Source organism: Schistocerca serialis, chromosome 2, assembly GCF_023864345.2.
Source record: "Schistocerca serialis cubense isolate TAMUIC-IGC-003099 chromosome 2, iqSchSeri2.2, whole genome shotgun sequence".
NCBI lineage: Eukaryota > Metazoa > Arthropoda > Insecta > Orthoptera > Acrididae > Schistocerca > Schistocerca serialis.
The window spans coordinates 664385789-664407889 of record NC_064639.1 but is presented as its reverse complement, the minus strand read 5'-3'; the positions used below and the strand labels follow the sequence as shown (position 1 = coordinate 664407889).

Below are 22101 nucleotides of genomic sequence, written 5' to 3'. Positions count from 1 at the left end.
GGCTGTCGACTGGCGAGTAACTTTCGAGCAGCAAAGGTCGACACCTTTTCCTTCACTCTTATTTCCTGGATCAGCTTTTCGTCCTTAAAAACAGGGCAATCTCGAGAGGAAGCAGCGTGGTCACCCATACAGTTGATGCAGCGAGGGGATGGAGGTGTACAAGCACCCTCATGGGCATCCCTGCCACACGTAACACATTTGGCCGGATTGGAACAGGACTGGCTGGTGTGGTTGAACCGCTGACATCGATAGCAACGCGTAGGGTTTGGGACATAAGGGCGAACGGAAATTATCTCATAGCCTGCTTTGATTTTTGATGGGAGTTGAACTTTGTCAAATGTCAAGAAGACAGTGCGGGTTGGAATGATGTTCGAGTCAACCCTTTTCATAACCCGATGAACAGCCGTGACGCCTTGGTCAGACAGATAGTGCTGAATTTCTTCGTCAGACAATCCATCGAGGGAGCGCGTATAAACGACTCCATGCGAGGAATTTAAGGTACGGTGCGGTTCCACCCGGACAGGGAAGGTGTGGAGCAGAGAAGTAGGCAGCAATTTTTGAGCCTGGAGGGCACTGTGTGTTTCTAACAACAGGGTGCCATTCCGTAATCTGGAACAAGACTTTACAGGACCCGCAATTGCGTCGACACCTTTCTGAATAATGAAAGGGTTGACCGTGGAAAAGTCGTGACCTTCGTCAGACCGAGAAACAACAAGGAACTGTGGCAATGATGGAAGAACCGTCTGTGGCTGAGACTCAGTGAACTTACGTTTGTGAGCAGACATAGTGGAAGGTGAGGAAACCATTGCGGAAGAATCCCCCATGATTACCGGCGTCTCCGATGGCGCGCTCCTCCCTTGTGGGGGCCCTCACCGAGGGCACACCCGCCTTAGGTGATTGTTCACACCTCAGGTCACACCTCCCGACAAACGGACGGAGGGACCAATCGGCACTTTCGGAAGGTATCAGCTCGGGTAATCACCCCTCCCTGGGCCTGGCCTTTACCAGGGGGTACGTACGTGTCCTACCTGTCTACCCGGGGCGGGGAATTACGCGTTACCCCGTCACCGGCTACGCATGGAAGTGCGTGGGTCGGCCTTCAGACACGCACAGGGAGGAAGAAAGAGACAGGGAAAGGATAGAAGAGAGGTCTCAAACGCCGCAGCGGAGAAAAGGGTAAAGAGAAGAGGTAAAGAGAAGAGGTAAGGAATAGAGAAGGACGAAGAAAGATGAAGACATACAAGCAAGGAAGGCGAAGAGTGCGGTACATTTACAAGCGTCCGTCTCCGGACGTAGGCACAAACCATACTCCCCAGAGGGGGAGAAAGGGAAGGAAAGAGCCAGAGGTGAGGGGGGGGGGGGGGGCGAAGATGGGGGATGGGGAAGGATACGGGAAGGGAAGGTATGTAGCCCGGAAAGGAAGGAAGGCCACATTAGCTCGGGGTCCCGTGCTCGCTACACACGTATCCACAAAAGAGTTGTGGATCCCCTGGAGGGATGCTATGATCTTGTTGCATCGCAGACTTTCGATGAACTTTTACAGTTTTTCATTATGAATGGTAGCATTTACCACAGAATAACCTCTGAAGACTTAAGCCCACATGCATATCAGGTCATAATACACATTCATGGAGAACATACGTCATTCTGAAACATTCACTCTCTTTTGAAAACCATTCAGGATAAATGGGTAAGTGACTTTGTTTTTGACAATTAGTGCATTTCTGATGCTGTTCATGCAATGAATAAGGACCCAATGATGGCACATTGCACATGTTATCTATAAATAATGAACCTGTATGTGATAGCAACAAATGTTGTCAGTTACTGTTCATGCAGAGCACCATATTTTCAAAGCATGTTCCATCAGTACGTTTGATCTCTGTCACACTGATTACTGGAAGCACATTATCAAAAATTTGGAAACCGAATCTCTAACATTAGTTTGAAAGCAATGCTCTTAAGTCACTCGGCCACACCTCGTACACTGTTAATTCATAGCTTCCACCTACCACAAATTGTCTTCGACTCATTTCAAGTTGCAGTGTGTCTGCAGAATCATAATGTGTAGAACAGATAGACTGGCTTTTCAAGAGAATCAGAATTATTACTGGAGCAAAATCTCTTCCTTTGGAAAAGTATTCCCTATGCTGAATTTTACTGACTGGTTAAAGGTGTGTGCCTCAGCAGACTTTTAATCAGGAAACAGGATTCATTAGCTGTGACTAATACTGTGTGTGTGTGTGTGTGTGTGTGTGTGTGTGTGTGGGCGCGCGCGCGCGCGCGCGCGCGCGCGCGCGCGCCCGCGCGCGCCCGCGCGCGCTCGCGTTACAAAGAGAAAATAACTTACTGAATATAAACACACTAGTTAGCTCACAATGAGTTATAAAAAAGGCAAATATGAACCATATTTTGTTACCTCATTTCCTCTCGATTTCACCATATCAATTTCCTCAGGCGTAAAACTGGCCATGGATATTGATTTTACCCTGTGAGGTGGTGTCAGTCCGCGGCTGTGAGCAGTAAATTGTAATAAATAAGCTGATAATTGCAGAAATATTAATGAAAATATTTATTTCAAATTAATGTTAAAGAAGACAGCAAGCAACAATATTCATTGTTTTCTGATATATAACAGTGCTGGAACAATATTATACAGACCACACATGCAGAAGTTTTATATTGCCACAATTATTTAAGATAGGCATGTATTAAGCACAAAGACATTCAGATACATCATATGCATAATCAAATCCAGGGAGGGGGGGGGGGGGGTAGGGTGGAGGATTGATCAAAATCTCAGGATTACTGTAGGGCTAATTTTGTCTCTACAACCTATTATGGAACATGATGTTTTGTGTGTGATGGCCTGTTCACACACACACACACACACACACACACACACACACACACAGCCAGCCAGCCAGCCCGACAGACACAGAGGGGTGGTGGTGGGGGTGGTGGTGGGGGGAAGGGAGGGAGGGGGAGAGAGGGGGGGGGGGGGAGAGAGAGAGAGAGAGAGAGAGAGAGAGAGAGAGAGAGAGAGAGAGAGAGAGAGAGAGAGAGAGAGAGAGGAGGGGGGATGGATGGATATCTTGAGATGGGTGCACATCGAGGTCTTCAGCACACACGCGAAAACAGTTTGAGACAAGAGAATACATTTAACAGGAGTATACAACAGCACAGAAACTGAAAGTAACAAAATGTGGGAAAATATATAGGTGTGTCCACAAACTGAAGCATGAAACACCAATATTAAAACATCAACTAAACAGGAAGAAAGTGGTTGTTGTTGTTGTGGTCTTCAGTCCTGATACTGGTTTGATGCAGCTCTCCATGCTACTCTATCCTGCGCAAGCTTCTTCATCTCCCAGTACCTACTGCAACCTACATCCTTCTGAATCTGCTTAGTGTATTCATCTCTTGGTTTCCCTCTACGATTTTTACCCTCCATGCTGCCCTCCAATACTAAATTGGTGATCCCTTGATGCCTCAGAACATGTCCTACCAACCGATCCCTTCTTCTGGTCAAGTTGTGCCACAAACTTCTCTTCTCCCCAATCCTATTCAATACTTCCTCATTAGTTATGTGATCTACCCATCTAATCTTCAGCATTCTTCTGTAGCACCACATTTCGAAAGCTTCTATTCTCTTCTTGTCCAAACTATTTATCGTCCATGTTTCACTTCCATACATGGCTACACTCCATACAAATACTTTCAGAAATGACTTCCTGACACTTAAATCAATACTGGATGTTAACAAATTTCTCTTCTTCAGAAACGCTTTCCTTGCCATTGCCAGCCTACATTTTATATCCTCTCTACTTCGACCATCATCAGTTACTTTGCTCCCCAAATAGCAAATCTCCTTTACTACTTTAAGTGCCTCATTTCCTAATCTAATTCCCTCAGCATCACCCGACTTAATTAGACTACATTCCATTATCCTTGTTTTGCTTTTGTTGATGTTCATCTTATATCCTCCTTTCAAGACACTGTCCATTCCATTCAACTGCTCTTCCAAGTCCTTTGCTGTCTCTGACAGAATTACAATGTCATCGGCGAACCTCAAAGTTTTTATTTCTTCTCCATGGATTTTAATACCTACTCCAAATTTTTCTTTTGTTTCCTTTACTGCTTGCTCAATATACAGATTGAACAACATCGGGGAGAGGCACAACCCTGTCTTACTCCCTTCCCAACCACTGCTTCCCTTATATGTCCCTCGACTCTTATAACTGCCATCTGGTTTCTGTACAAATTGTAAATAGCTTTTCGCTCCTTGTATTTTACCCCTGCCACCTTTAGAATTTGAAAGAGAGTATTCCAGTCAACATTGTCAAAAGCTTTCTCCAAGTCTACAAAGGCTAGAAACGTAGGTTTGCCTTTCCTTAATCTTTCTTCTACGATAAGTCGTAAGGTCAGTATTGCCTCACGTGTTCCAGTGTTTCTACGGAATCCAAACTGATCTTCCCCGAGGTTGGCTTCTACTAGTTTTTCCATTTGTCTGTAAAGAATTCGTGTTAGTATTTTGCAGCTGTGACTTATTAAACTGATAGTTCGGTAATTTTCACATCTGTCAACACCTGCTTTCTTTGGGATTGGAATTATTATATTCTTCTTGAAGTCTGAGGGTACTTCGCCTGTTTCATACATCTTGCTCACCAGATGGAAGAGTTTTGTCAGGACTGGCTTTCCCACGGCCGTCAGTAGTTCCAATGGAATATTGTCTACTCCGGGGGCCTTGTTTCGACTCAGGTCTTTCAGTGCTCTGTCAAACTCTTCACGCAGTATCATATCTCCCATTTCATCTTCATCTACATCCTCTTCCATTTCCATAATATTCCTCAAGTACATCGCCCTTGTATAGACCCTCTATATACTCCTTCCACCTTTCTGCTTTCCCTTCTTTGCTTAGAAGTGGGTTTCCATCTGAACTCTTGATATTCATGCAAGTCGTTCTCTTATCTTCAAAGATCTCTTTAATTTTCCTGTAGGCGGTATCTATCTTACCCCTAGTGAGATAGGCCTCTACATCCTTACATTTGTCCTCTAGCCATCCCTGCTTAGCCATTTTGCACTTCCTGTCAATCTCATTTTTGAGACGTTTGTATTCCTTTTTGCCTGTTTCACTTACTGCATTTTTATATTTTCTCCTTTCATCAATTAAATTCAATATTTCTTCTGTCACCCAAGGATTTCTACTAGCCCTCGTCTTTTTACCTACTTGATCCTCTGCTGCCTTCACTACTTCATCCCTCAAAGCTACCCATTCTTCTTCTACTGTATTTATTTCCCCCATTCCTGTCAATTGCTCCCTTATGCTCTCCCTGAATCTCTGTACAACCTCTGGTTCTTTTAGTTTATCCAGGTCCCATCTCCTTAAATTCCCACCTTTTTGCAGTTTCTTCAGTTTTAATTTACAGGTCATAACCAATAGATTGTGGTCAGAATCCACATCTGCCCCTGGAAATGTCTTACAATTTTAAACCTGGTTCCTAAATCCCTGTCTTACCGTTATATAATCTGTCTGATACCTTTTAGTATCTCCAGGGTTCTTCCATGTATACAACCTTCTTTCATGATTCTTAAACCAAGTGTTAGTTATGATTATGTTGTGCTCTGTGCAAAATTCTACCAGGCGGCTTCCTCTTTCATTTCTGTCCCCCAATCCATATTCACCTACTATGTTTCCTTCTCTCCCTTTTCCTACACTCGAATTCCAGTCACCCATGACTATTAAATTTTCGTCTCCCTTCACAATCTGAATAATTTCTTTTATTTCATCATACATTTCTTCAATTTCTCCGTCATCTGCAGAGCTAGTTGGCATATAAACTTGTACTACTGTAGTAGGTGTGGGCTTCGTATCTATCTTGGCCACAATAATGCGTTCACTATGCTGTTTGTAGTAGCTTACCCGCATTCCTATTTTCCTATTCATTATTAAACCAACTCCTGCATTACCCCTATTTGATTTTGTGTTTATAACCCTGTAGTCACCTGACCAGAAGTCTTGTTCCTCCTGCCACCGAACTTCACTAATTCCCACTATATCTAACTTCAACCTATCCATTTCCCTTTTTAAATTTTCTAACCTACCTGCCCCATTAAGGGATCTGACATTCCACGCTCCGATCCGTAGAACGCCAGTTTTCTTTCTCCTGATAACGACATCCTCTTGAGTAGTCCCCGCCCGGAGATCCGAATGGGGCACTATTTTACCTCCGGAATATTTTACCCAAGAGGACGCCATCATCATGTAATCATACAGTAAAGCTGCATGCCCTCGGGAAAAATTACGGCTGTAGTTTCCCCTTGCTTTCAGCCGTTCGCAGTACCAGCACAGCAAGGCCGCTTTGGTTATTGTTACAAGGCCAGATCAGTCAATCATCCAGACTGTTGCCCTTGCAACTACTGAAAAGGCTGCTGCCCCTCTTCAGGAACCACACGTTTGTCTGGCCTCTCAACAGATACCCCTCCGTTGAGGTTGCACCTACGGTACGGCTATCTGTATCGCTGAGGCATGCAAGCCTCCCCACCAACGTCAAGGTCCATGGTTCATGGGGGGGAAGAAAGTGGTAGGAGGAGGTAAAACAAAGCAGCATATGGATGTGGCTGATTGCAAGAATAATAAATAAAAAAAAAAAAAAAAAAAAAAGAGGTTAGGCCAGCCACCCTGCAACACACTAAAACCTCAAGCCTAAAAGCTTAGGCCAGAGTGCAGACACATCAGAAAATTTTAAAACTTTAGTCACACTCATCTCATCATCAGCTAAAATACAAATAGAGGGCGTATCTCAACCAACATTGGCTCCAGCCCTTGCATCACAGTAGAAACATATGGCGCACAGGGATATGCACATCACAAGCATCACAAAATTGGGGGAGGGGGGGGGGGGGGTCCTCTTGCTGTAGTAAAAAGCTGTATTAAGAGGGTAGTGCCCAATTTGAAAACGGGTGAGGTTCACTTCATCCCACTTGAGCGAACCGGCAGGAGGAATGCCACAAGTGGATAGTTGAATTCAACAACGGCAGCTTCTTGTCTGTTACTGTCAGCCATCCATTCCTCATCCCGCAATTGTGCAAACTTCCTATGTAGTACATAAATGAGAGCCTGTATGGGAATAGGACACTGTGCCACATTCTGTTCTCTGCAGGCCTCCTTGGCACCCCGATCTGCCTGTTCATTTCCCACCCCACATGCCCTGCACCCATCAGAACGACACCTTCTCTCCCTGCCATTGAAGCAAGTATAGCAGAGATGCTGATTTGCAGATAGGCACAACAACAAAAAATTTGTGACAGTCTTTTTGTTGTGCCTATGTGCGACTCAGCATCTCGACTACATGGTGAGTAGCAACTTTCCATTTCATAATATTGTTGCCTTCTCTGAATCATATCTCATTTCCATAATACAATTGCAATATGGTATTTGTACCAGCTGCAGTTAGCCTTTTGTACCCTGTATATTATCAGATACCTTCAGAATTTCATAAATTCTATTAACTTTGTCAAAAACTTTTTCTAGTGACAGATATGTTAAAAATATCTTCTAAAATTAATCACAGCGTTTGTAACGTCTTGCATGTTCTTACATTTCTCCAGAAACCAACTTTATCTAGCTACATGTTGGCTTCTACCAGATGTTCCACTTTTTTGTAAACAGATGGCAGATGGTTTAGCCTTTGGGAACCATGCCTTATTACATAAATATGCTGTGACAACTGAAAATTTGTGCCAGACCGAGACTAGAATCTGGATTTCCTGCATATCAGGAGCAACTGCCAAATCATTACCATACTTGACCACACCTACAACCCTGACTCAAACTTTCATCGTCACCAACAACACCATTTCACATTATTGCACTTTCATCGATTTAATTCCCAGCAAATCATTCATTTCATTTCAGTGCATATAATTTATTTCATACGTATCTCTTGCGGCACAGTAAGACACAGTTCATGATGGACGCAGTTTCCCACAGTGGCACTGATCCCACACATTCCATGCAAGAACTGCAAGTAGTAGTGTTCAGAAATCAATGGCGGAAATATCACTGATTGTAGGTCTGAGTCAGAAATGGAGCTGCACTCAGATAGCCTAACAGTTAAGACGACTGTTTGCAAAACGCAGAAAATCCAGGTTTGATCCTGATGTGGCAAAAATTTTTCAGTTGTCCCTACAATTCACTACACTGCAGTTTAAACATACAGTGGAACCTGGTTATAACAACATTCAAAGGACCTTCAAAATTATTTTGTTATAAAGGATCATTGCTGTGACAAATATTCGTTACTTTCAGTGTTTTGTGGTGGCAAATGAAACAGGACAAATTTATTTAGCCTTTTTTTATTTTCATACAGTTTTCACTATTCAACTTACATGGATACAGTATATACAGCAGTGTGTCTAATACTCACCAAACTTCTTTACTCAGGAATGAAATCATCAATCATTTTACTCTGCTGTTTATCTGCCCAATACACACTTGCTAAATTACATTCCATATTCATTATTTCATTTGCAATTTCACTGCTTCCTCCCCAGCTTCATAGAACATATTCCTGGCTTCTAATGTATCACTCACGGTAAGGACATACTCTCCTCCTCCTCCTCCCCTCCCCCCTCTTCTTCTTCTTCACCTCCCTCACTCACTCACTCACTCACGGCACTATGACCCCTATTCTTCACTTCATTTACAATGTCTCCAGTTTTCACTTTGGATGTAACAAGCTCAAGCAATTTCGTCTCGAGTTTGCACTTTGGATGTAACAAACTCATCATCTACTGTTGCATACATTTCATAGTCGCGCTGATTGAGAATTTCACAGTTGATTTCTGGCAAAGATGCACACGATGGCAGATCATCTGTGTCACTGAACATGTCTTTAGTTTCAGCAGCATGACGGAAACAGTTCTTGATGGCTTGGGCTGTGACCCAGCTCCAAGCTTTAGTAATGCATTAGTCATTGACTAACGTTTCATCTGAAACTCTCAAAAAATCACTATTCCTTACTTTCTTACCCCTCCTCCACCTGCCCCCCCCCCCCCTCTTCTTCTTCTTCTTCAACTTTAGTTCGCATCCCATATTCGATAAATTACGATATGAATCTATGTCCGCTTTTGGAAATGGTTGCTTGGTTGATTCAGGTGAGGGGACCAAACAGTAAGGTCATTGGCCCCATGATCTAGGATGGCAGAAATTAAGGCAGAACCAACACAAACAGCACAGTCCACTCAAGGGAAAGGGATAACGATACACAGAGGGAAAAGACTCTTGAAAATATTTCTAAATTTGTTTCACTATTATATAACCCATTTGAAACCTTCCAATGTGCCCCAGTCTCTTCCATGTATTCAACTTCCTTCACTGTTCTTAAACAAAGTGTCTTCAATTAATAAATTGTGGGCTGTTCAAAAAGTATGCCAGGTAGTTTCCCCCTTTCAGTCCTCTCCATCTGTGGTATATTGTGGCATCATATCTATCTAGGCTAAGGTAATATATTGATAATATTGTTCACACCCATTCCTTTTTCTTGGTCATTATTAGACCAACTTCTGCACTACCCAATTTTCTTTTGACCACCCTATATTCTCCTTATCATAAGGCCCATTCTTCCTGCCAATGCATTTCACTTGTTACCATTTTATCCAACTCCAATCTATTCATCTCTCTTTTTAGTTTGTCTAGCCTACCAGTATTATTAATGTATCTAACAGTTCATGCTCTGACCTGTAGAACATCAGATTATCAGATCTACTTTTTATTCTGGCAATAACCACTACTGATCCCTGCCCAAATATGAATGGAGAACTATTCTTGACTATTTTACCCCAGAGTACTCCTTCACTAAACCACACAGCAGAGGTCCATACCCTCAGAGTATATAACTGCTGTACTTTTTCCCTCGCTTTCACGGATTCCACAGAACCAGCATAGTAAGACCGTATCAGCTCAGGTCAAAGGAACATTAAATTCAGAAAGCCAATAAATTGGAGGCACAATTGTTAGCTAGTACATACCTTCAGAGCCAAAATGTTTACTGCCACCTATGGACATATACCTAAGTGTTTATCACATCACATGGGCTATTTGGATTCTCTTACCTGATACCAGTTTTCCTGAAGTATGAATATGGAAACTTGCCCTTGAACACATCTTCCTGTGTGACTGATACATAGGGGATTGCGGTATATCCCTAAGAGTACGTCATCAGTTTTTTAATACAATGGACTGGTGTTAATAGAAAACAAGTATATGTAACAGTACATGAAAGAACAGTTATACCTAACACAATGTGACAGTGTGTTTACCAAACAGATTTCATACGTTGCTGTTCTTTAGTAATAAAACCAGTAAGGTGTCCCATAACTATTTCCAACTTTATGCCTCCATGTTTTGTGGTGCATCAATGTGTCATATTCTTATGTGCTGCCAACACTAAAATCCAGTTCTCTTAATGCCAATGTTTATATAAATAACAGCGCTACTTAATCGGCTTCTGGAGAGGACCGACAACAAGGATGATAACTAACTCTGAATTAATAGTTTGGTAACATTAATAGGTACGTCGTAAAACAGGGTAAGTTTGCGTAAACAAAGTACAAAATAAAATTTCAACGCTTTTGAGATCAGAATTCTTGATTTAAGAGAGAGCTATTTGTTTTTTTAGTCGGCGAGAATGACAGTATAACAAAAAGTGAAGTAGCCATGTAATGAAACAGCCTTGTAAACACCCAGTAATTCACAGCGGAATGGGGGCTACTGTTCCATCCCGCAAAAGATTGTTTTTCTGATAAGCGTTTAGATTACGTTCGCCCCTTTTTCGCACTAGCACATGCAAAAAAATAATTCAGCACTAATAATGAAATATTCATATGTCGTTAAAATGCAACCGCACCACGATGAGAGGCAACAGCAATGTTACAAACAGGCTGTCAGAACCCGCTGTCAGTGGTGCATTTGCTGTATAATGAAGTCTTTTAACAATTAAGTGATAGCAGTTATACACTTACAGCATCCCCGAGCATGATGTGCAAACAAATGATCCAATTGTCATGTTCACGTAAGTCGGCCCTCTCTGATGACAATCAAAACACTCTTTGTTTGCTGGTAACGACACTAATTCCCGTAATATTTTTAAATGCTTCTCATCTTGCTTCTTCCGTGCGGAGGCCATGTTGCATTTCTCTTCTTTATTCACCAGCGCACGTCTCTCAACTACAACGATTTGATGGGCTGCAACACAGATATTCAGGGGCAAAGGTCGTGGAACTGTGCCCTGTCGTCGGTTAGACAGTAAAACGCTTAACACGTTATAGTTACATCAATAGACTTTTTTGCCTCATATGTATTACTCAAATCGCCGCTGTCAGCCGCCCAACTCGAGGTACTACCCACATTCCAGTACACAGCCAATATTCGAGGCACAATGAAAGCCAGTTACCTATGTTGTTTAAGCAAAAATAAAGATATTAAGTTAAATTCTTTGTAGATTCGTGTGGTGCGTGAAAGCATTGGAAGAACTGCTCATTTTCTGTCATTATCGTTTTAAGGCTGAGTATTTTGTTTTAACTTTCACCAAGTAATCAGAAACTGAGCTACGACTGATGTTAGACGAGTGTTAGGCGTGTTTTTGAAATAACTTGAAAATGTGAACAAATGATATTGCCTGACTATGTCTTGTCTCCCTGTGGGTCTACTTATGCATCTTCCTTGCATCTCGATATTTTATCAATAATATTAATTGAAAATAAGCATTAAATGCGTGAAAGGACGCCCACAAGTTGCCAAACGAGTAGTGGAAATTCAGAACTTTTATGTTTCTGAAAACGAAGATCCTTTAGAGAGAATTACACCGTCGCTGTGCGCGCATATTTTGAAACTGATTCGCTATTTTCGTTATTCTGAAAAAAATCCCACACAGGTACGAAAAATTAGCAAAAGCAAGGCTTACACTTATGAAACCTATGACAACGCCCCAAAAAAATCTTTTTTTTTTTTTTTTTTTTTTGCCTGGACCCAGGCTACACTAGTGAATGTCTGCAAACAATCGAGTCGATTTATTTCCAGCATTGTCATGTTTACTTCAACTTATTTCCGTGACTAACAGAGCTTCGCAGATTTTAATTTTTTTTCTTTCGGTTTTCAAAGGAAGTATGCAGCATATCTCTTTTTTTTTTTAACATTCATAGGCAGCTGTCGAATTGTGGGATTACTCGCACGCCGAAACAACCACCATTTTTGAGCGAACAGTTTCTTGTTGTTTCACTTGTACAGCAGTTGTGTGAGAGCATAAAACTGTTGAAAAAATAAAATCTGGTTAGTGTTTCAAAAAATACTGCCTTGATTAAAGAGTGGACGTCCTTCTCCACTTAGCAAGGCATAGTAGTAAGTGACAGAAAGACTCTATACGCACTGAAAATTATTGTTTGTTCCATGCCCTCCATTTGAGTTACGAATTTAATTGTTTTTATTCAGTCAAGAATTCTTTACTCATTATGGGACACGTCGTTGTCCATAACACACACACACATCACTTTGCATAATACATAGACAATACGTTATAGATACTGCAGTAACAGCATAACTGAATGTCAATGTTAATACACAGGATCCCAAGCTCGAATTTGGAGCAGCAATTTTTTTTTTTTGTTGCTTTCAAGTTTTTGGCATTTGCATGTCGCAAAAAGTTTCTAACTGAATAGGAGCAGTGAACTTATACTAAATGTCCACTGAGAATTCTTAACCAAAGAGAAGGAATAAATAACGTAGTCTATCAATGTAAGTCGACATAGCAGGATTTTTACAGCAAGTTTCAAAAGCTTATGTTCTTATTGACCAGACATACAAATTGTCTTTCGCCCTTTTATTATGTTCATCAATATTCAAGTTTTTCTTTTAATCCCTTAAGCGCTTTCTCGTTTCTTTCCAACTTTCTGGAACAAAAAATTAGGTAAATGTTGAGACTGATGGCTTTAGAGAGAGTGACAGTCAGTTGAGCGTGTTGTATACCTCTTAAAGCTCAATTTTTAGTCAATAAGGTGTGTGAGCTAAGTGATGTGGTGTCTGTAATGTTATTCCACAGTAAATAAAGCGGCGGAATTCGGGAAAGTAAGCAATTGTCGCAGCCTATAAGTTGGTTTTATAGCTAGGAAAACATAAGCTAAAACATATTATATTCTGTATTGCATTTTATTCCTTTGTGCTTCTGCTACCTGAAATCATATCAAAGCACATGTCTAATAATATTGTTTCTCCTGTAGGCACAGAGATCTTTGAGTTTATTGTCACATATATGTTACAGGCTTATTTGAGTTCAGCAGTGTTTTTTCTGTGTTTGTTAATAATTTATTTCCTTCAAACCAACCAATTTGTTGTCTGTTAGCCTACGTATAGCTGATTGTAGTTGCATATGGGTTTTTCTCTTAGGAAAGATTGTCATCTGCAAAGAGGAAATTTATTAGTGACTCAGTATTGAGATCTAGGATATTTCTGTGGCTTGGTTCTAAAAGGGCCAATGTCAAGAATCTTGGTTTTAAGTTATAAGCTTCTGAATATTTTCTGTCATTTTCTGACAACTATTAACAATATATTTGAGGCTGTTTGTTACTATCATTATAGTAAATCAACCTAACTGAAGCTTATTTTTAATAATAGATTTCTAAAATTTTCAACTTTAAAATTGAAGGACTTAGAGGAAATTGGCCCTTTTTAACACCATGAACTCTCTTATATTATTTGACATTGGCTTTTTGGACATCAGGGTCAGGTACACTGAATAACCAGAAACAGGTAATTTTAAGGTAAATATTTCCTTGTATTCATTAATTAAATCACATTATTCATTCCTCAAGAATTTAATAACTGATAGCAATTGTTAAAAACTATAAAACTCCTCCTGAACAGGCCATGAAGGCCCATTGGTACCAACTGGCCGCCATTTCATCCTCAGCCCACAGGCATCACTGAATGCGGATATGGTCATCACACCACTCTCCCTGCCATATGTCAGTTTCTGAGACCAATAGCAACTGTTACATGTTCCAAAAATCATATTTTATCACCGAAAATCATGAAAATACTGTTTGGTCTCATAATCAGGGGGAAACTGTTTATTCACATTTCTTAATATCAGGCAAATAATTTGCATGCACTATGGTTGATACTGTAAAAGGGGAGAGAAAAAAATAATCACTCGTTTCCGTCATAATCAGCATCCTCATCCTATTAATTTGGTCTAGTCTCTTGGCAGTTCTACTTCAACAGTTGTTGTTTTCTTTGTCTTCTCAATGGCTGCATGAACGGAGTCAGCTTCCAAGTGAGTATGTCAAACTTCAAGAAATTTGTGGTTGATTTCCAAACGTCTTTCCTGAATCATGAATTCTTACACTACTCACAGAAACATGATGGCAATAAAAATATTTCTGTTTTGTTTGGCACACGAACCACTGTACAGGTGTACCTCAACAATTTCGTTGGCCAGTTTCATCAAATATTCATATAGACAAGAAGCTATTCCTTGGACACCTCTTCCTGCAACTGTTTCATTCCAAATTTAAGATACTGGAGAACATTCTTCATGTCTCTTTATGTAGACGGTCAAGTTAAAGGTCCAAAGTTGTCGTTTGCCACACCACAGCATAGGAAAAGAGTGGGTAGACATTTCTGCAAATCAAAGGCCAGGGTTACTACATTGGAATTCTGCTCAGCTTTCCTTTTATCATTGTCTTTCTGATCGTAGGCAGCCTGGGCAAAATCCAAATGTTGCTGTCGTTCCACCTCAACTTTACAGCAATCAGCATCATCAGAAAAATTCTTGAGTAACATGGCATATTTGTCACATTTTGCACAAGTGTCAGTCTTCAGTTTGTGGAAGATAACATGTTTCACTTCTTGGCTTCATAGCATTGGTTTAGCAAAATTCTTGATAGAGCCAATACATTGCTGAAATACTCAAGTTTGGAGATAAACATTTTTTGGAAGAATGAGATCGAGAATAATGGCTTTCGTAGGAAGGAAACATGTTAATGTGTTCCTTTATTAAATCAATGTCGTCAGATGAAATTTTTGGATGATTAGATTGTTTACCACATTCATCTTCACAACACTCCTCCTGCATAGCCCAATCTTTTCTCCACAATTATTCTTACCCTCATTTGTGTGAAAGAAAATGTACTAAGGAACATATTCTCACATACTTCTATCTTAGTTTGCAAGGGACTGTAAAGAAAGTACTTCCTGGAATATTTTCGCCTGCTTGCAGTTCCTTCATGTTTGTTCCTCAAATGCTCCACATGTTTCTTTTCCTCAGACTCATGATTAGCTATGAACTGATTTTGAGCTTCTGGGGAGAATTTGTAATATTCTAAGAACATCTCCTCTTTCTCATCGTCATTTACTTTTTCTCCGCAATTTATCCTGCAGTTGCACGATGATTTCAGCACTTTAGCAGGTATAACTTTTCCTTTCGACATCACATATTCCTTTCCTGCATTTTCAGTTCTTTCCTCCGATTTTTCTCCCACAATTTTTCGTTTCGCTTTCTTTTTCTGGATGAATCCTGTGGATCACATTTCTTCATCCCCCTTCCACTGAACCTTGTTGTTTCATTGCCATGCTGCTGTTGAATTAGATCAATGCCTTCAATCTTTTAAGATCTTTTAACTGTCTTTTGTACAGCTATATTCCCTCCGTCATTGCTTTCATCACTACTTTCGCCACCACTTGCAACATATTCATCGGAATCTTCAAATACATTTTCATCAGAACTTGAAATCACGTCTGCCAATAACGAGGAACATGCATTTCCGTCTGTACTGGTGCTGGGATGACTTTCAACAAAATAAAAATGAAATAAATTTCGTAGGTGGTTGATAATATTTTAGATTGACATCAAGTACAGATACCAGTCAATTTATGGTCTTGTGTTGGAAAAAATGCTCCTGATAGCAGTTTATTTTAGTAAACTTACCTTCAACACAAAGTGAAGACTTCAGCAGTTATATTTCAGGTGCAGTTTGCTCCTCAAGCTCTTGCTTATCACCTCTGTGAAACATGATCTTTGTGCCCATCAAGACTGTCTAGACCCCTCACTAACAATGCACCGAATGGTTAGGGGAATTGTTAGAGGAACAACTCCTATTATTGTTTATTCCCACCAGATTTAAGTCCAATGTCACAGCACTGTTTGGATTGCTGAAACCATGTGTCAGCAAAAAAGAACAATGTCGATATTGGCCCTTCTTATAAGAAAAGTAAAGTAAGAGGGAGAACCAATGTCAAGATTGGCCCTTTTATGATGGTTGGAAATTCGATAAAATACTTTGGGGCTTACATCTTAAACCCCCAGTATCTCTCATCCTATGTGGCTTAGACACTGGTCGTTTTAACATTAGGAAGAGCACATGAAACTATATGGCCTACACCAATAAAACCAGTTTTGACCTATATTGACATTGGCCCTTTTAGAACCAAGCCACAGATTTATGCAAAGGAAGGAAAGATTTGGCCCAAAACTAGATATATGACAGACTGTACTTTTTTCCCAAAATATGAATTAGTATTTTGATTTAGCTTTTGCTACTTCATATTTTTGATTTATCAAACGTGAAATGTGTTAAAGTAAATAAATCAGAACCGTGTGTTTCCTCACCTCTCCTATGGTGGTGCTTGGTTTTGTTTTGTATGAATTTATGTGTTCCTAAGAGTTATTTTATTTTCCAAACTTTTACTCTATGAAGTTTTTTGTTGCTATGTGTTATCTTTCAGATATTAACAGAAGAAGATCACTGTTCCTAAAGGTGTTGTGTTCTTGCTATAAAATTATATCCTAAGTTCACCACAACAGGTTATAGGCCCAGGTTTGATCGCTTCAGGTAGTGAGAATTATAGTATCCTTTCGCCAGACTATTTTTCCATTTGCTAGGACATTCGTGACGCTGCAAGATCTGTGGAATGGTAGTTGAGTGATGACAAGTCGTACAAACATTCGCAAGTCGTCAAGAGAAGATCAGTGGGAGACATGGAAATGGCAGATTCAAATTCGTTTAAAGGGACATTCTCTTTATTCGATTATAGACGGTACACGACGGTGTCCGTCAGTGGCGGAAGGAAGACGAACCGATAGGCGCTGGCAATGGGACAATGCTTGGACCGCTCGTATCATTGGCATGGGGCACAATGAGGAACCTGCTATTCAAGTAAGAAAGAAGACTCAAGCAAAAGAAATTTGGGACACCCTTGCATCAGTATTTGAAGAATATTCATTGCAGCGAATATATACGTTGTTCAATTGTTTCTTTGAAACATCAAAAGATGACGTCACATCTATAACAAAACACACGTCGCTATTTCGAACATTTTCCATGACACGCGCAGTGAAATGAACAAAATTAATCCAAAATCGACTTTGCCCCCTTCGCTGCTCCACCATCGTATTTTCAAAACATTTGGACCCGAATATCTGTTTTACAGGTCGACCTGGTATCGTGTTCCCGAATGTGAGCAGAAGACAAAGATTCTTATTGAGAATCTGCGTTGGATTGAGCATTCGCTAGTTACACAGGCAGCTGGTGTTTTTTCATGAAAATCAGAATCGGGTGAGCAACACCAAAAACCGAAGAAATTTGCAACATAGGGGAGTAAGTCAAAGAAGAAGGAAAACCGGACAGGTTTGTATTGCAAGAAAGCTGGACATATGGCAAATAGCTGAAGGCGCATGGTCTCAGAAGAAGCAAAAGCGACAACAAACAAAAATAATAATTCGAGTTCCAGTTTAAAAGTGAGCAGCAAACCAAATACATTTCTAGGCACTAGCTTGCTGTTTCATGTTAATTTTGATAGTGTAGATTCATGGATTTCCAACCCTATCACGACACATCATATTTTACCAAATAAACGGCATTTCGGTACTTTCGAAAAGTTTCCGATTCCACAGTGTGTACAGACATCTGGTAAAGAAATTATTTTTGCACATGAGACTGTCAGTATTCGTATCGAAATATTCATAAACAAAAGGTGAGCACCAGCTTTGCTTGAAAATGTCTGGGATGTATCCGATGTCAGACACCAACTTTTCTCTGTCCGTCAAGCTGCACAACATGGATATAATGTGACTTATGATAACAAAGGTGCTATCATTGGGCGACATATCGAAATAGTTGCAACGAGAAGACCAGCTGGTTCAGTATGCATTATGAATATGCGAGTTTGTCCTCCGGATTCACAAGTAATGATAAACTTAGCGGCTTCAGAAGACAACTACAATATTGGCATGAGAGACTCAGTCATCAAGATAAACATCATGTACGAGATGTGCTCTGTCGTTTCGGTACATCAGATAAGTGCACTGACACCACGTCGTTTTGTAATGCTTGTGTTCTTGGCAAATCCTACCGCAAACTATTTAGCCATCACAGAGATCGACCACAAATTGTCGGTGAGTTGATCAATGCAGATGTTAAAGGACCAATGTCTGTTGACTCTATAAATGGTTTTCGGTACTATGTGATTTTCAAAGATGATTATTCTCGTTTCATTCAGATATTTTTCATGTGAAATAAATCATAAGTGGCTAACAGTTTTAAAACATTTTTGAAGGAGTGTGACGCTTTTGGTCATAAGTTAAAAGCATTTCGGTCTGAAGGCGGAGGAGAGTTTAATTGTAACATGGTAGTTGCTGTGCTATGAATCTGTGGTATTGAGTTTCGTCTTATGTCTCCAGTCACATGTGAGCAAAATGGTATCGTTGAACAAGCAAATCGACACATTGTTGAATTAGCTCGCTCAGCATTAATGTCTAGCAAGTTATCTAAATCATTTTGGGCTCAAGTATGTGACAGCCGTTTTTCTACTCAATCGTACTGGGAAGCCAAGTGTTGAAGGTAAAACACCTTTCGAATCGTAGACAGTTTTAGCTATCTACGCATTTTTGGATCAAAATGCATTGTTTATTTGCCAAAGAAATTTCGTTCTAAGTTCGATGACAAGGCTGTACCTGGCCATTTTATTGGCTACATGAATAACAAGGATGGTTATAAAATGTGGATTCCTTCAAAACATTGTGTGATGAAATCATGCAATATTGATTTTCAACCAGAAAAACTATGTGCAACTGGAAATTCGATTGGATTGGAATTTAATTCCGTACCTGAAGAAACAGGAAAGGAAAGTGAATCTACTATTGATCAGATTGAAACTAGTGACCAAGAATATTCGAATGAGTTACCTAATCGATGTCCATATTGAGAAATATGCCCCACAGTAAAATTTAGTGACTACTAATTAGGATACCAGCCTCACCATGCCCAAGAAGCAAATGCATTAGTTTGCCTAACAAAAGTAATTCATGAAGAGCTTGCACCATGAAACTTCAACGAAGCTATGTGAAGTAGTAATTCCAATAAATGGTTTAATACGATGAAAGAAGAAATTAAGGCGTTTAAAGAAAATGATACCTGGTACTTGATAGAACTATCTACAGGAAAACGTTTTATCGATAATCGACGGGTACTTCACATTAAATACACACATCAAAAAATGTTTTGCATCACTCTGGTTCCCACAACTCCTGAAGATAGACGTTGACTGTGGACATTGTAGTACACACACACAGTCCCTTTGACTCTTCAGAGATGTCACTAAACGAGCCCAAAGATGGAAACAACCACGCATAGACCGATGACCTCAGCAGTTTGGTCCCTTAGAAATTCACACAACCATGCATGAGCAGCGCCTATTAGACGGATTGGGTACGACAGCCGATCAGTTCCAGTCATTCCACCAGGAAGGAGGTACACGGCTCGTGTTATCTGTGCAACCATGTCTACACGGTCAATACCGCAGTTCGATCGCGTCCGCATTGTTCTTTTGTGCCAGGAAGGGCTCTCAACAAGGGAAGTGTCCAGGAGTCTCAGAGCGAACCAAAGCGATGTTGTTCGGACATGGAGGAGACACAGAGAGACAGGAACTGTCGATAACATGCCTCGCTCAGGCCACCCAAAGGCTAACACTGCAGTGGATGACCGCTACCTACGGATTATGGCTTGGAGGAACCCTGACAGCAACGCCACCATGTTGAATAATGCTTTTTGTGCAGCGACAGGGCGTCATGTTACGACTCAAACTATACGCAATAGGCTGCATGATGCGCAACTTCACTCCCGACGTCCATGGCTAGTCCATCTTGGCAACCACAACAACATGCAGTACAGTACAGATGGCAACATGTCAAATGGACCGATCAGGATTGGCGTCACGTTCTCTTGACCGATGAGTGTCGCATATGCCTTCAACCAGACAATCGTCGGAGACGTGTTTTGAGGCAATCCGGTCAGGCTGAACACCTTTACACACTGTCCAGCGAGTGCAGATAGGTGGAGGTTCCCTGCTGTTTTGGGGTGTCGTTATGTGGCGTCGGCGGACGCTTCTGGTGGTAATGGAAGGCGCCATAACGGCCGTACGATATGTGAATGCCATCCTACCGATAGTCCAACCATATCAGCAGCATACTGGCCAGACATTCGTCCTCATGGATGTCAATTCGTGCCCCCATCGTGTACATCTTGTGAATGACTTCCTTCAGGATAATGACATCACTCGACTAGAGCGGCGAGCATGTTCTCCAGACATGGACCCTATCTAACATGCCTGGAATAGATTGGAAAGGGCTGTTTATGGACGATGTGATCCACCAACCACTCTAAGGGATCTACACCGAATCACCGTTGAGGAATGTGACACTCTGGACCAACAGTGCCTTGATGAACTTGTGGATAGTATTCCATGACGAGTACAGGCATACATCAATGCAGGAGGACGTGCTGCTGGGTGTTAGAGGTACCGATTTGTACAGCAGTCTGGACCACCACCTCTGAAGGTCTCGCTGTATGGTGGTACAACATGCAATGTGTGATTTTCATGAGCAATAAAAAGCGCGGAAATGATGTTTATATTGATCGCTATTTCAATTTTCTGTACAGGTTCCGGAACTCTCGGAACCGAGGTGATGCAAAACTTTTTTGATTTTTTGTGTATAAACCTGATGGCTCGATTGATTATACTATGCTCGTTTGGTTGTGTGCAGTATGTTTCAACATCCTGGGTTTGATTATGATGAAGCTTTTAGTCCAGTAGCTCGTTATGACGCCATTCGTGCTGTAATAGCGACTGACGCAGAAGAAAATTTGAAACTTGGTCAATTCGACGTTAGAACTGCATTTTTATATTTGACTTGGATACAGGAATATAGATGACTCAGCCAGAAGGTTTCGATGACGGGCCAGGTCGTGTGTGGCTCATCAAGAAACCATTGTATGGACTTCAGCAAGCACCTCATTGCTGGAATAATAAGTTTCATTCATTCATGGAAAAAATGCCTTAATGAGTTCGATCGTAGGTCCTTGAATTTACATTTGACAAAGCAAAACAGGATAATTGCTGAGTGCTATTTATGTCGATGATGGACTTATTGCAGAAACAACTCAAAGTGCAGTGAATTCGTTTTTAGATATTTTAAAGACAGAATTCAAAATAACAGTGGGTCTGTAGGCTCATTTTTATGCATGCAAATAGAGCAACGAGAGTCTGGCTTGTTTATTTCACAGCGAGCAATCACAGAGAAGATTGTTTGAACATGGCTGATTCGAAACCATTAGGAAATCCCTGTGATAATAAACAATTAGACAATGAATACAATGTTCCTTATTCTTCAGCTGTGGGGTCATTAATGTACTTGACGTGCTCTACACGTCCAGATGTCGCTCATGCTGTTTCAAAAGTTGCTCGATCTATGGCTAAACCCACTTCTTCTGATCGGAATGCAGTGAAACGTATTTTCAGATATCTTTGTGGTACTTCAGACTTAAGTGTCTTCTGTACTTCATCTAGCGGTTAACTTTGTGCCTATGCTGATGCTGACTTTACTGGCAACACTAAAACAAGACGATCAACAAATTGTTTTGTTCAATGATTGACAACATGGTTGTATCGTGGACATCTCAACTACAGAAGTCAGTTGCTCTATCCACCACTGAAGCAGAGTTCGTTGCTGCAAGTGAAGGATCCAAGCAGTTAGTATGGCTTAACAGACT

General features: G+C 40.8%; 1 protein-coding gene across 3 annotated transcripts in view; it reads right to left on the bottom strand.

The window, feature by feature from the left end:
- Window positions 1-11459, bottom strand: part of LOC126457749 (arf-GAP domain and FG repeat-containing protein 1) — a 120442-nt gene extending 108983 nt beyond the window's left edge. The window contains exons 1-3 of one of the 3 annotated variants that reach the window (XM_050094296.1): window positions 11336-11459; window positions 11026-11248; window positions 2420-2513 (exon numbers count right to left, since the gene is read on the bottom strand). In XM_050094296.1, coding sequence (XP_049950253.1) covers window positions 2420-2513; window positions 11026-11189 — 258 coding nt within the window. In that variant the 5' untranslated portion in view covers window positions 11190-11248; window positions 11336-11459. Of the gene's footprint in view, window positions 1-2419; window positions 2514-11025 lie in introns of all 3 variants that reach the window. The other 2 variants (XM_050094297.1, XM_050094298.1) reach the window with 2 other exon arrangements.
- Window positions 11460-22101: the final 10642 nt, after the last annotated feature.